Below are 16,146 nucleotides of genomic sequence, written 5' to 3' on the forward strand. Positions count from 1 at the left end.
GGTCTCGATCTCCTGACTTCGTGATCCACCCGCCTCGGCCTCCCAAAGTGCTGAGATTACAGGCGCGAGCCACTGCGCCCAGCCATTTTTTTTGTATTTTTAATAGAGACGGGATTTCACTATGTTGGTCAGGCTGGTCTTGTACTCCTGACCTCGTGGTCTGCCTGCCTCCACTGCTCAAAGTGCTGGGATTACAGGCATGAGTCACCGCGCCTGGCCCCAGCACCCCAGCCGAGTACTGTGGCGGAATCTTACCTCTAAAGTAATTTTCTGTTAGGGGGTGTATAATGCTGAAAAATAATTTTTTTCCCTGTTTTTTGCAGGACTTAAATTACATAAGAAATGCATATTTGGCCTGGTGCGGTGGCTCACGCCTATAATCCCAGCACTTTGGGTGGCCGAGGCGGGTGGATCACGGGGTCAGGAGATCGAGACCATCCTAGCTAACAGTGAAACCCCGTCTGTACTAAAAATACAAAAAATTAGCCGGGCGGTGGTGGGCGCCTGTAGTCCCAGCTACTTGGGAGGCTGAGACAGGAGAATGGCATGAACCTGGGAGGTGTAGCTTGCAGTGAGCCGAGATGGCACCACTGCACTCCAGCCTGGGCAACAGAGGGGGACTCCGTCTCAAAAAAAAAAAAATAGTAAGCAAAAGAAATTTAAAATGGTCTATAATTCTTTTATCTAGAAATAATTACTATTGATATTTGGTGTACTTTGCTCATAAATTTATATATTATTTTTAACTTTTCATAATATTTTATGCTCTTTTCTTTTTTTTTTAAGACAGAGTCTCACTCTTGTTGCCCAAGCTGTAGTTCAATGGCATGATCTTGGCTCACTGCAACCTTCGCCTCCCGGGTTCAAGCAATTCTCCTGCCTCAGCCTCTTGAGTAGCTGGGATTACAGGCTTGCACCACCACACCCGGCTAATTTTTTGTATTTTTAGTAGAAACGGGGTTTCACTGTGTTAGCTAGGCTGGTCTCAAACTCCTGACCTCGGGTGATCCACCTGCATTGGCCTCCCAAAGTGCTGGGATTACAGGTGTGAGCCACTGCGCCTGGCCTTTATGCTCTTTTTCATTAAAAATATATTGTGAAGTCATCATTCTGTTTGTACACATTTTCTTTGAGGAGATTCTTATAAAATATATCTTCTGTAATGACATTTAGTTTTTCTGTGTTTTGAGTTCTTTCTTTTTAAAAAAAAAAATATTGGTAGGAATGGTCTTGCTATGTTGCCCAGGCTGGTTTTGAACTCCTGGCTTTAAGTGATTCTCACACAGTGGCCTACCAAAGTCCTGGGATTACAAGCATGAGCCACTGTGCCTGAACTACCTTCTCTCCAACTTTTTTTTGAGACATGGTCATACTCTCTTGTCCAGGCTGAAGTGCAGTGGCATGATCATGGCTCACTGCAGCCTCAACTCCTAGGCTCAAGTAATCCTCCTGCCTCAGCTTTCTGAGTAGCTAGGACTATAGGCACATACCACCATGCCCAAATAATTTTTTAATTTTTATTTTTGTAGAGACAGGGTCTTGCTGTGTTGCCCAGGCTGGTCTTGAACTTGTAGCCTCAAGCAGTCCTCCAGCCTTGGCTTCCCAAAAGTGCTAGGGTGACAGGTGTGAGTCACTGCACCCAGCCTGAGTCCTTGTTTTTTATAGTTTATGTTTTCTTATAAAGCATTTAGACGCACACACACACACGTACATATACATACATACTTTCATAAATCATAGTTTGAAGCCATGGTTTTTATTCTTATGGTACCAGGCATTGGCAGCCATTAGAATGGTCTTTAGAAACTTTGAATAAACTTTTAAGAATTCAGGAAATGTATCACTAGGTATCTAATGATAGATTTTTTCATATTAGATATTAATAAACATACTGGATCGAGTAATTTGGTAATGTAAGGTAGAGGTTTTATTTACTTAGTCAAGGTAGCTTTAATTTGAGTTCTTAATAAATCTTGTGGCTGGGCACGGTGGCTCATACCTGTAATCCCAGCACTTTGGGAGGCCAAGGTGGACGGATCGCTTGAGGTCAAGAGTTCGAGACCAGCCTGGGCAACATGGCGAAACCCCATCTCTAGTAGAAATACAAAAATTAGCAGTGGCATATGTCAGTAATCCCAGTTGCTTAGGAGGCTGAGGCAGGAGAATCACTTGAACCCAGGAGGCAGAGGTTGCAGTGAGCCGAGATAGTGCCATGGCACTCCAGCCTGGGCAACAGAGCAAGACTCCATCTCCAAAAAAAAAAAAAAAACAAAACTTAAATGACTGCATTTTCTTATCCAAAATTATCACCTGACAGTTTCAAATAAATGAAGTTTGTTAGCAACAATGGAGTGACTTCTATAATTGTATGTGACATTTCATTAAATCTACTCTAACATATTAGGAAGAGATTTTTATCTACCCAGATTATATGTTGGCTGCAGAAAGTCAATAGAGAGTTTTAAATTAAGAAATAATTATATTGATCTTTGCTTTATATCAGAAAGCAGCCAAAATGGCACAGTGCTTGTGGAAGAAACTGCTTATCCAGCTTTGGAGGAAACCAGCTCAACAATTGAGGTAAACTTGTATTTTACACTATGGATGTATGTTAAATAGTATCCTTAGAAATACTATTTAAAGCCTCTAATTCTATTTATGCATTCTATTCCTATTTTGAATTATAAGCAATGTTGACTTCTAAGTTAGATGTCTTAGAAGGCATCTAAGCAAAGTATTTTATTGGTATTGTGTTAAAGATCTATCTTTTCACCTCTAATTCTTTTTGGAAGTAGATTGCATTCTTGAATTATATTGAAAAATTAAACTGTTAGGTTTCATGTCTAAAATGGTGGTTCATTTTAAAATTTGGTGACAACCTAAGACTTATGCTTTGGGGTTTTACTTGACTTCTGTATAAAACTAGATAGCTAGATGATAATTTTACATGGTGTTTTAGTCTGTTTGTACTGATCTGACAAAATACCTGAGACTGGGTGATTTATAAAGAACAGAAATTTATTTCTCACAGTTATAGAGGCTGGGAAGTTTAAGATCAAAGTATGGACAAGTTCAGTGTCTGCTGATGGCATGCTCTCTTATTTCCAAATGGCATCTTGTAGCTACATCTTTAAGAGGAGATGAGCAAAAAAAGGTTGGATACTGCATGAAGCCTGTTTTATAAAGACCTTAATCATATTCCCAGGGGAGGATCCCTTATAACTCAGTCACCTCCTAAAGGTCCCACTTCTTAGTACTATCACATTGGCGATTACATTCCAGCATAGAAATTTTTGGGGACACCTTCAGACACATTCAGTACAAGATACAGCTGTTGAAGTTTATTACATACATAACCTGAAAAGTTCAGTGAGTCTTTTTTGGGCTCCCACACTGCAGAGTTGTGCTCGAATAGACCCATGGAACTCGTGAGAGAAATGAACTCTTTTTTCTGTAGTTATTGAGGGGCAAAGGTGGGCTTCTCAGCTTCTGCAGCCCACTAGGAGAATGCAGTGGCCTGATCTAATTCTGAGAGTTGTCAAGGGATCTGATGGTGTTCTCAAGCTATATGATGAGCCTGCTATTGCATAATTCTTTACTAATAGTAGGAATTGTATCTTTTATTTTAACTCAGATTACTATAATACTTAGTACTGTTGTATTCTAAGAAAATATAAGACCCTTAAATGACTGTTGAATTTACCATCTCTAAAATTATGATTCTTCAGGCAGAGGAAGAAAAGATACCCGAAGACGGTATCTATATTGGAACTGCCAGTGATGATTCTGATATTGTTACCCTTGAGCCACCTAAGTTAGAAGAAATTGGAAATCAAGAAGTTGTCATTGTTGAAGAAGCACAGAGTTCAGAAGACTTTAACATGGGCTCTTCCTCTAGCAGCCAGTATACTTTCTGTCAGCCAGAAACTGGTAAGAATACACTGATAAGAGACTTAAAGACATGTATTACCACATTTTATATAAGGGCTTGTTTTCTACCCCTAATAATTTAGTCTCTAGTTTTGAATATGTTTGGGTAAAACTCAAGACAAGACTATTTTTTGTGTGTGAAATCTATTAATACCTAGTGTTTTCCTAGACTGTTCTGGAGCATAGCAATCTTTTACTGTAACAGTAACCATCTTTTGCCATTAAATAGCAGACAAAATTGCTTCAGTGAGATTTGTTAAAATCACAAATGCTCCAAAATTCATTTGGTGCATTTTAGATCTTTAAGAGTGGGAGATTGGGGATGTTAATATTTTTGCTTGCAGTAGTGTACATTTTGTAATATAGAAATAGTGAAAGAAAATTGTTATTAAAGTCTCTTCAGATATATTCAATTATTAATCATGCAACAAACATGTATTAAGTACCTACCATATGCAAAACAGAGTTCAAGGTGCTATCAATACAGCTAGTCTTCCAAAGCTCCTGTCCTTCAGAGCTTTTGTTTTAGATTCTGTTATGAAAATGTCACTAGTGTAAGTCACATTTTTAATGCAATCAATGCCCGTTGTACAGACAGACTCATTCAGAGATTAAAGTGCGAGTTGCTTGATTTCTTTCTGCTATGCTTCAGCTCAGTTTTAGCAGTATGTATAACATCTTTTAATGTGATGTAAGTATGTAGGTATGAAGTTCCTGGAAATATCAGTTATTAACCCACAATTATAACTAAGGGTGAGTTATGGCAGAGACAACTTGAAACACTGCTAGTGATTCTAAAAATTTCCTAATTTGACAGAAAAACAGGAAATGGGTAGTATCTATTTTAGATAATTTTTTTAGATTTTACCATTCTTTAATATTTACATTTGCCAACCAGAATCAGATAATAGAATTTCTGTCATTCCAGTTTAAGCTAATAAAATGTCAAGTAGAGGTTCTTGGCTAGGCATAGTGGCTCACGCCAGTAATTCCAGCACTTTGTAAAGCCGAGGCAGGTGGATTACCTGAACCCAGGATTTCGAGACCAGCCTGGGCAACATAGCGAGACCTCATCTCTACAAATAATAAAAAGCCAGGCATGATGGCGTGCGCCTGTGGTCCCAGCCACTTGGGAGGCTGAGGTGGGAGGATTGCTTGAGCCTGGGAGGTTGAGGCTGCAGTAAGCTGAGATTGCGCCACTGCGCTCCAACCTGGGGGACAGAGCAGGATCCTGTCTCAAAAAAAAAAAAGTAGAGATTCTTGGCTATCTCATTTAATGAGAAGTTATTTTCAGTTAGTATATCAGTGGTTTGCCTATAAACATGAACATGAAAACACTTTATCCAGCTATTTGAATATTCATGTGACATTCTTGGTGGTCAGAGGAAAACTTCAGCCTTTGTTAGAATAGCATTCATAGTATCTGTATTTATGGAGGGGTATTGTAATTGATTTTAGAATCCTTGTTAGTCATCAAATTTTTTTATTATTTTTTTAAACTCCAGGATATGTGTTGTATTCAGGTAGTTTTTTCCCCCCCCTTCCTTTCCTGCCTCTGGTTTAATTCGAGAATATTCATGGCCCAGAAAAGTCAAATTGAAGCCGGAGTATTATAGAATGGTCAGATATATAAGAAACTGACATAGACATAAAAGAAACTACATACTGTTGCCGGGCGTGGTGGCTCACGCCTGTAATCCCAGCACCATCTCAAAAAAAGAAAGAAATTACATACTTGTATATGAAGTTGTATACTTCTAAGCCCATTCTTCTAATATTTATCTTCTTTCTGAATTCTGACTTGAGATTTTTGTGGACTGAGTTAAGAGGAATATTTGATTAACTGTATTTTTACCCGTTGTTATTCCTCCTAAAGATACTGTTTCAATAAACCAAATGTTTAAAGACGAAATTTTGGACTATACTGAAAACACTACATATAAACCAGTTGCCAAGAGTTTTTGTTTTGGGGCCGGGCACTTTGGCTCATGCCTGTAATCCCTGCACTTTGGGAGACTGAGGCAGGCAGATTACCTGAGGTAAGGAGTTTGAGACCAGCCTGACCAACATGGCAAAAACCCTTCTCTACTGAAAATACAAAATTTAGCCAGGCGCCTGTAATCCCAGCTACTTGGGATTAGCTGCCTGTGGTAGCGCGGGCCTGTAATCTCAGCTACTCTGGAGGCTGAGGCAGGAGAATCTCTTGAACCCAGGAGGCGGAGGTTGCAGTGAGCCAAAATTGCGCCACTGCACTACAGCCTGGGCACTAGAGGGAGACCCCGTCTCAAAAAAAAAAAAAATAGTTTTGGTTTTTCCCTTTTAGTTTGTTAATTTTGTGCTAGCCATTGCTTAATTTTGTTTTTTCCTTTCCCTTTCTTCATCCTTAAGGATTTCAACTTCAATTTTTTCTTCTCCTGACTTACATTCTTGTGGCAATGTACGTTCTGTTGGGTTAAGAACACTACCTGCTTCCTCTATATGAACTCTCTTCCCTGACAAAAAGCAAAGTTGGTAGTGTAGACAAGTTTGTATTGTGTGTGTTTTTAAGAAGGCATGGTTATTACATTTTAATTTAGTATGGATAACAATGTTAAGTGATAATTAAGTATTTTTAATTCTTTTTTTCTTTTTAGTCTTTATAATATAGCTTTATGCATCTTTTTTTCCTGTTTATTCACAAAAGAAAGGTGGTGGGAGAAGCTGTGGAAGATTCCTGAGTGCATATGGGGATGGGATGATCAGCTGAAACACCATGTTCCTAGCCAACTCGCTTTCCAAGGTGGTGTGACTACATCTGACCAGCTTCTCTAGAGCTGAGCGTGCCTAGTCACATTTACTATTTACCGAGTGCTTTAAAGATACCTGTTGTCATCCGCGATACTCTAAACAGGTGTTCAGAATCTCTTGTAAAGGAGCTGGCCAAGCTTATTGCATGCCTTTGCATTGCTTGCATCTATGGGCCAAATTAAGCTTTTTTAAAAGAAGTTAAAAATCAAAATACTTCAGCTATTATATGTATGGGTTAAAAAAGTTGGAAGCATTAGATAAGGACATGAATATATTAATATGGGTTAGGCCGTTTTGTTAGAATAAATAATGAAGGTAATGTTAATGTAGAATTGAACAATTATTTAAATAAGTTTTACAAATGGTTTGTTTTTACATTTACCTATCTTAATTTTATGTCAGAAAGCCTGACTTAAATACTCTAACCATGATCATGAATGCCTTTGTATTATGTAATGCTTTGTTTAAGTCTTCCTTTCTTTCTCTTTGTCCAAGAAATATAACCTCACACCTGAGGCGACGGCATCTTTGAAAAACTAGTGATCAAGAATAACCAGATAAACATGATGGGCATAAGGGTCATGACCAAAAAGATCTCTCAGTGGCATCTGTATCACTAAATATTAGGAATATTCATTCATTTCAGTAGTGCCTTCTGTCTTTGTGTTTATTGTTGTAAGTGTGAAAGTGAACTGAATACTCCATGATCCATCTCTGAAAAATATTGCCTAACCTAAATCACCAGCTTTCCTGTGGCATGGATATCCTGTCTTCTGAAGAACTGTTTTTGCTTTTCTGGAGCATGAATGTTTGTTGTTTTAGAGCTCTTTGTATTGGAGTTCATATTTTATCCTTATTTTTAGTGCTTTTCCTCTAAGTAGCTTGTGGAAATTATTTCTGAGTAATTGAAGCTTCTGTGTCAACATATAGTTTGTTGACATAAGGAACAGTGTTAAGAAATTATGCATTTGGAAAAAACTGAAGGTGATTTTTTTCCAGGGAATTTGTTTCCTGGACTTGGGATTTCTTGTGCAAATTTTCCCCACTAGTTTGTTTTTCTCTACTATTATTTTCATAAAGGAGCAGCACCAGAATAGTCCTTAATATCGGAGATAGCTGTTGTGTCACTTCCTCATGCTGACATATTTACTAGAGGGTAAAATTAATAACCTTCTAGTAAGAGTGGCAGTCGAAGGGAAGGGCTCATCTGACTTCTGGAAACCTATGTTAAAATACAGTGCTTTGAACCTTGATCGTGGGCTAATTAGGTTGGAAATGAAACTAGAGACCAGATACACCCAAGGAAACTTTTGGTAGTTATTTTACTTTATAAGTCACAGGAAATGCTTGTGTACTTTCCTGTGTTCCTTAAATAGTTGCACTTAAATTACCTCTTTGAAACTGAATGAAGAGACAGAGAGTATGTTTTTTTCTTTCCAGAAATAATACTTGTTTATACCTGTAATAGCAATGAAATTTTGTTTCTTTTGAGAGAGAGTTTTGCTCTGTCTCCCAGTCTGGAGTATAGTGGCAGGATCTCAGCTCACTGCAACCTCCACCTCCCGGGTTCAAGTGGTTCTCCTGCCTCAGCCTCCCAAGTAGCTGGGACTATAGGTGCACTACCATGCCCGGCTAATGTTTGTATTTTTGGTAGAGAAGGGGTTTCGCCATGTTGGCCAGGCTGATCTCGAACTCCTGACCTCAGGTGATCTGCCCGCCTCGGCCTCCCAAAGTGCTGGGATTACAGGCGTGAGCCACTGCTCCTGGCCAGCAATGAAACTTGAGGCTATGCGAATGAAGGATTGTTCTAATAGTGTAAACTATAAGGCGAGGAGGGTTAAATAAAAAAACAGAGGCTCTCAAAGCACCAAATAGTATGATTAACAGATTCTTGTGTATCACATTTGAAATGCTTTATGTTTTGGCTTTATGTTAATGAGTTGAAAACCCGTGTTTTTGTTTATGTTGTTTGGTTTTTGTTTTTGGCTATCTTACGTAGAAAGGCATGTAAGGGATGGCATTGATTATTATTCTAAATAATTTTTACTGGGAAAGCTTTTCCAAGATTTTGAATTGCTAAATGTCAACTTTTTTCTTAATAGTACTTTCATCTCAGCCTAGTGACGATGAATCAAGTAGTGATGAAACCAGTAATCAGCCCAGTCCTGCCTTTAGACGACGCCGCGCTAGGAAGAAGACTGTTTCTACTTCAGAATTTGAAGACCGGCTAGTTGCTGAACAAGAAACTGAACCTTCTAAGGAGCTGAGTAAACGTCAGTTCAGTAGTGGTCTCAATAAGTGTGTTATACTTGCTTTGGTGATTGCAATCAGCATGGGATTTGGACATTTCTATGGTAAGTATTCAAAAATGTGTTATACATAACCTGAGGGGATAGTGTAGAGGAACTTAAGAGTGAAGACTCTTGAGATCTGTTTTCAGTGCCATTATTAAATGTATGGCCTTGAAAACTTGAAGCCTGTTTGAGCCTCAGTTTTCTCATTCGGGAAAGTGGGTGCTGCCTATCTCACAAAGCTTTTTATTTAAATAAGGTAGTAGTTATTAAGAAATGTAAGGATAATAACCATATATGTTTGTGACTCTTTTAAAGTTAAAAGATTGGAAGATTAAAAATCTGAAATGCTCACCATGAGGCAAATCATTTACATTTAGAATCACAGTTAAACTAAGTTGAAGTGTGACTTTATTAGGAAGATTATTTAAATCCCAGTTGAAATAGTTACATTTGAAATGTGTAAATAATAAGTGTTCATTATTTCTACTTTGAGGTTTCATGTAAGTATCATACTTTGTAATTTTCATTGTTGCTTCTGTGATTCACATGAATTGAGAGTTTGTCATCTTTATTCTTATACTTTGCTCTTTATTATGATTGATACTGTTTATATGTGTTGATTATCTTATCAATTCAAAGCCTTTAAATGCCTTTTGGGTGAGAAGAGGAAGGTATTCTATTGGTGTTACTTTTCATTTAGGAGCCTCACCCATTGAATCTCTCCTTTTTTTTTGGAGACGGAGTCCCACTCTGTCGCCCAGGCTGGAGTGCCGTGGCACGATCTTAGCTCACTGCAAACTCCACCCCCAGGGTTCTAGCAATTCTCCTACCTCAGCCTCCGGAGTAGCTGGGATAACAGGCGCCCGCCACCATGCCTGGCTAATTTTTTTGTATTTGTAGTAGAGATGGGGTTTTGCCATGTTGGCCAGGCTGGTCTCGAACTCTTTTTTTTTTTTTTTTGAGATGGAGTCTCACTCTGTCGCCCAGGCTGGAGTCCAGTGGTGCGACCTTGGCTCAACGCAACCTCTGCCTCTGGGTTCAAGTGATTCTCCTGCCTCAGCCTCCTGAGTAGCTGGGACTATAGGTGCCTGCCACCACGCCCAGCTAATTTTTTTGTATTTTTAGTAGAGATGGGGTTTCACCATCTTGGCCAGGCTGGTCTCAATCTCCTGACCTTGTGATCCACCCGCCTCGGCCTCCCAAAGTGTTGGGATTACAGGCGTGAGCCACCGCACCTGGCCAGTCTTGAACTCTTGACCTAAGGTGATCCACCCCCTTCTGCCTCCCAGAGTGCTGGGATTACAGGCATGAGCCACCGCACCTGGCCTGAGTCTCTTATTTAAGGTATGTGTTTGTACAATGACTGGAGTATTTGAAACCTGAACTTTGACTCTCTTTGCTGTATTGGAATTTGGGGTAGAGACATTTTTAAAGGAAATGTCTTAGATCTTGTCAACTTCCCAAATTGTAGCTTGCTTTATATTAACTACTTTTAGATTTTTTTGCCTGCATAATCCACAGTCTTAACTTTTCATTTTGCTAGTTCCTTTGAAAAATGTATTTCTTGGCCGGGCGTGGTGGCTCACACCTCTAATCCCAGCATTTTGGGAGGCCGAGGCGAGCGGATCACGAGGTCAGGATATCGAGACCATCCTGGCTAACACGGTGAAACCCCATCTCTACTAAACATACAAAAAATTAGCCAGGTGTGGTGGCGGGCACCTGTAGTCCCAGCTACTGGGGAGGCTGAGGCAGAAGAATGGTGTGGACCCAGGAGGTGGAACTTGCAGTGAGCCGAGATCATGCCACTGCACTCCAGCCTGGGCGACAAAGCGAGACTCCGTCTCAAAAAAAAAAAAAACCAAGAAACGAAAAATGTATTTCTTATGCAAAGATTGAAGAATTACATGTACCCTATGTGGATTTGTGGAAAAGGTATATTATTCAACATAGTGTAATGTTAGAATAAACTTAATGAAGACAATACCTGTTTTTTTTTGTTTTTTTTTTTTTTTTTTTTTTTGAGACAGAGTCTGGCTCTGTCCCCCAGGCTGGAGTACAGTGGCACCATCTCGACTCACTGCAAGCTCCGCCTCCCGGGTTCAAGCCATTCTCCTGCCTCAGCTTCCCGAGTAGCTGGGACTACAGGCGCCCGCCACCACGCCCTGCTAATTTTTTTTGTATTTTTAGTAGAGACAGGGTTTCACTATGTTGGCCAGGATGGTCTCGAACTCCTGACCTCGTGATCCGCCCACCCTGGCCTCCCAAAGTGCTAGGATTACAGGCTTGAGCCACCGCGCCCGGCCGACAATACCTGTTTAAAGTCAGAGCTTGCAAGATGTATTTCTTATATTTATATTAATAAAAATATGTATTTAGACTTCTAATGGATACCTGCTTGAATTTAATACTGAGATACTATTATTTGTATCCTTTCTTGAAATTTGTTGTAATAAGATTTGATTTGAAATATATATTTACCTTTATAGACCATCTAGCCGAAACAAATTAATCAATATGTATTTGAGTATGATTTTCCCTCCACAAGTAAACATGAGGGCAACAATGGAGAAGATCTTATCTTAATCTTTTTTTCTTACTTCAAAAAAAATTGGATAGTGATTTAAAGTGTTAATCCAAATTGCATTAAAACTTCACCATTTACATAACCTTTGAATATTTTGTAGAAAAATAATTTTACAGGAGTGCTTTCAAAATGAGAAGTTACTTCTCTGTTATGTAGGATTTTGGTTATTAGTGAAATTTACCTTAATAGTTAATTAATAAAACATTGTCCTTTACTTCATCTTAGCCTTTTCAGACTATGAAAAGCCTGGATAATATATTATGAAGTAGGCCTACCTAGTAATGAGATTAGTTGAATTAACATACAAGACCTAACCTAAATGACTTTTCCAAGTCACTACTTAAAAGACATCACTTTTTTTGTTTTTTTTTTGAGACGGAGTTTTGCTCTTGTTGCCCAGGCTGGAGTGCAATGCGTGATCTCGGCTCACCGCAACCTTTGCCTCCCGGGTTCAAGCAATTCTCTTCCCTCAGCCTCCCGAGTATCTAGGATTACAGGCATGCGCCACCATGCCCAGCTAATTTTGTATTTTTAGTAGAGACGGGGTTTCTCCATGTTGGTCAGGCTGGTCTCGAACTCCCAACCTCAGGTGATCTGCCCACCTCGGCCTCCCAAAGTGCTGGGATTACAGGCGTGAGCCACTGCGCCTGGCAAGACGTCACATTTTTTAAATTTCAGCACTGATCTCAACATTCTTTGGAGTTGATTTCAGAGCCGTTTTGAATTTCCTATTCACCGTAAAGTCAGTCATTGCATCCCGTAGTCATTCATTCACTTTATAATTTTATTTTTTTTGAGACAGAGTCTTGCTCTGTTCCCCAGGCTGGAGTGCAGTGGTGCGATCTTGGCTCACTGCAACCTCCGTCTCCCAGGTTCAAGCGATCCTTCTGTCTCAGCCTCCCGAGTAGCTAGCATTACAGGCGTCCACCAGCACGCCTGGCTAATTTTTGTATTTTTAGAAGAGATGAGGTTTCGCCCTGTTGGCCAGGTTGGTCTCGAACTCCTGACCTCAAGTGATCCGCCTGCCTTGGCCTCTCAAAGTGCTGGGATTATAGGCATGAGCCACCGTGCCTGGCCCGCTTTATAATAATTTAACAATACCATATTACTAATTGAATCATTCTGCATTTGCCAGCCCTGGTGCCATACAAATTTGAATTGGCAGATCTATACTGCAGGGAAGAGAAAGCTAGCATGACTAAGGATAGTGAAGCAGTGTACTCCAGGTATTTGGTTCTGAAAATGCTTCCAGAAGTTTTATTAAAAAGTTTCATGAGAAAGCAGTCTTTCTTATTCTTACATTTGCTTGTGGCTGTCAACATTCCAAATCATCAGTGGAGTTCAATTGATTTGGTTTTCTCCTCGAGTTGCTTTAAGTATTGATAGACTACCTGGCTCTTCGGCAGACTGTCATATAACAAGATATCTAGATGCTAAGTTACAGAGCACAGAATGAATTACAGCTCAAAGGATACACTTACTGAATTATCCTGGAGGTGGTAAGATTTAAGTTGTGTCTAATCATCGTAAGTTTATGGTAGACTCAAGGGAAGGTGGAACATTCCAGCGATAGATAATCTGATAACCTGAGGAAGAAGTAATCTTGGGTTTGGGAGCAGTGAGAAGACTGCTTGGACTACAGCAGAGTGTAGGTATTTAGAAATAATGGAATAGGTGGGGTGCTATTATAGTCATCCCTTTATGTACATGAGGGATGGGTTCCAGGATGCACCCCCATACCAAAATCCATACATACTAAAGTCCCTTGACTGCGGACCTCACATGTATGAAAGGTCACCTCTCCATATACCTGGATTTTGCATCCTCCCATGTAGTTCAAACTCATGTTGTTCAAGGGTCAACTGTGTATTGTAAAACGTCTTGGAATCTAGACAGGAAAGTTTGATTTATTGAGTAACCTGCTATCAGGTTAGAGAAAAAAGTGCTAGAACTTTTTGCTGGTGTGGAAAAAGTGGTATGGGAAAATGTAGAATAGTCAGTTAAGAGTTCTATAATCCGGATATTTGGTGAGGAGGACCTTGACAATTGGAATAACAGTGGGAATGGAATAAGGGACATTGAAGGAATAATGGAAAATAATGGCAGTTTATTAAATTGTAGGAAATGTGCTACCTGCTTCACTTTTGGAGTTGGGGTTACTGGGGAAGTTTTGCCAGATGATAAATAGATGGTAAGCACAGTTTGGTTTGGTTTTACCCAAGTTTGTTCTAGACAAATTTGGTTTGGGGCAGGTGTTGAGGTTTGATTTTTTTTTTTTTTTTCCACCCTACAAAGAGGCCCCCTACGCAGCTGGATGTGTTGGCTAGAAGCTCTGATGAGAAGTTAGGACAAGATCTGTAGCTTGGAATTCTTAATAGGAGTGATAGCAAAATCTGACAGTGGTGCAACATGGTAAAATAAGCAGCATTTGTAGACATGACTAGGCCAAAGATTGTATCTTGAGGATAAGACTTTAGGCAGCTGAAGGTGTAGGAAAAACCCCCAAGTGATTAGTCAGTAATACTGTAAAAGGCCACATTAAGACAGTAATCAAGCATATGCTATATATACTATCTTGAATTCAGACCTCAACACAGTTTTAGATTATTTTCCAGTGGGCAAAGGAATTAATCTTCTTAGCAGTTTGAAATAGAAATTGCAGAAGTTTTCTGTTACTCTGGGAACTATAGATAAATTTCCTTCAACATTTGAAAAAAATCTGGGCTTCTGCTTAGTGATTTTGAAACAAGCTTGCCATGCTTCTATAAATTGAGAAATGTAAAGAGAGGAAATGAATTCTAACACAGAATATCATAGCTAGAATATGTAACAGTTATCTGTAAATTGGCAAAAGTTGTTTTTAGTGTTTTTCAAGATGTATTGAAGACATTTAAAATAATTTTTATAGCAGTAAGGGAAGAAATAGCAATCATTGCATCCTTTCTTTGTAAAATTCTATAGTATCTATACTCAGTAGATGTAATGTTAAGGTTGCTAACTGCATTTTGCCTTATTTTTGATTTCGTGTTTTTTTCCCCCCATACATGAAGCATGTGAACAGCATGTCTGAGTAAAGTAACATTTTGATTTTTAGGGTGAAAATATGAAGAATCCTAGTTGGTTTAAGATTCTTTTTTTGAGACGGAGTTTCACTCTTGTTGCCCAGGCTGGAGTGCAGTGGCGCGATCTCGGCTCACCACAACCTCCACCTCCCAGGTTCAAGCGATTCTCCTGCTGCAGCCTCCCGAGTAGCTGGGATTACAGGCATGCGCCACCACTCCCTGGCTAATTTTGTACTTTAGTAGAGACAGGGTTTTTCCATGTTGGTCAGGCTGGTCTCGAACTCCTGACCTCAGGTGATCCATCTGCTTTGGCCTCCCAAAGTGCTGGGATTACAGGCGTGAGCTACTGTGCCTGTCCAATTCTTTTATCACTGTTGGGATAAGGACACTGCTACTCCAGTACAGATTTAACCATTGCAGAATTCTTAACAAATTTGGCCTTGAGAATGGTGCACAATCACCATTAGCCAATTATTTTCTGTGCTGTACTTTTTGGGCTTTGTTGTATCCTTAAGGCAAAATATTAAAAAAAAAAAAAGATTTTCATTTTTCCTTATTGACTTACGACCTGTGAAAAAATACCAGGGTTTGTTCATTTCTCTGTATAAGGGAGGCTGAAACACTTTTTGTACTTAAGAGATAACCCCCAAAACAACAAAGCTGAGTGCCTTCAATATAGTAAGATAAGAACATTACATAAATTGTTCTCTTGGTTAGAGCCATATGGGCTGGCCTGTATGTTTTAATACAAAAGATAGTGAACTGCTTAAATGTTCCTGGGTATATGTAAATAAATGTTTTTAAGAACTAGCCTACTTGGCCTTACTTATGTTAACGTTCACCACCATTTGATGAATGATTGATCATGGGCTTTCACTTACTTTTCTTTTTTTATTTTATTTTGTTTTTATTTTTAGTAGAGATGGGGTTTCACCATGTTGGCCAGGCTGGTCCTGAACTCCTGACCTCAAATGATCTACCTGCCTTGGCCTCCCAAAGTGCTGGGATTACAGGCATGAGCCACCGTGCCCAGCCTCAGTTATTTATTCTTTATTTATGTAATCAGAATTTTTAAAGAACGGTGAAATGATGATACTCTGAATGAAATGATTGTCAAGATTACATAGGTTATGGCCAGGAACAGTGGCTCACACATGTAATCTCAGCACTCTGAGAAGCCAAGGTGGGTGGATCACTTGAGGCCGGGAGTTTGAGACCAGCCTGGCCAACATGGCAAAACCCTGTCTCTATAAAAAATTTAGTTGGACCTGGTGGCGCTTGCGTGTAGTCCCAGCCACTCAAGAAGCTGAGTCAACGAGAATTGCTTGAACCAGGGAGGCAGAGGTTGCAGTGAGCTGAGATCACGCCACTGCACTCCAGCCTGGGCGACGGAGCAAGACTCTTTCTCAAAAAAAAAAAAAAAAGATTACATAGCTCATACGCAGATTACCAATATTAAAAATATATACAACATTTAATGATAATA

At 39.5% G+C, this 16,146-nt stretch overlaps 1 protein-coding gene across 2 annotated transcripts in view; it reads left to right on the forward strand.

Annotated features, from left to right (window-relative positions):
• The window catches only part of CCPG1 (cell cycle progression 1), a 57,881-nt gene that overhangs the window by 31,600 nt on the left and 10,135 nt on the right, over positions 1-16,146 (forward strand). For both annotated transcript variants that reach the window (XM_030814057.1, XM_030814058.1), the window contains exons 4-6: positions 2,504-2,580; positions 3,729-3,930; positions 8,820-9,071. In XM_030814057.1, the coding sequence (XP_030669917.1) occupies positions 2,504-2,580; positions 3,729-3,930; positions 8,820-9,071 (531 nt within the window). The remainder of the gene's footprint in view (positions 1-2,503; positions 2,581-3,728; positions 3,931-8,819; positions 9,072-16,146) is intronic.

Source organism: Nomascus leucogenys, chromosome 6 (genome assembly GCF_006542625.1).
Source record: "Nomascus leucogenys isolate Asia chromosome 6, Asia_NLE_v1, whole genome shotgun sequence".
Lineage (NCBI taxonomy): Eukaryota > Metazoa > Chordata > Mammalia > Primates > Hylobatidae > Nomascus > Nomascus leucogenys.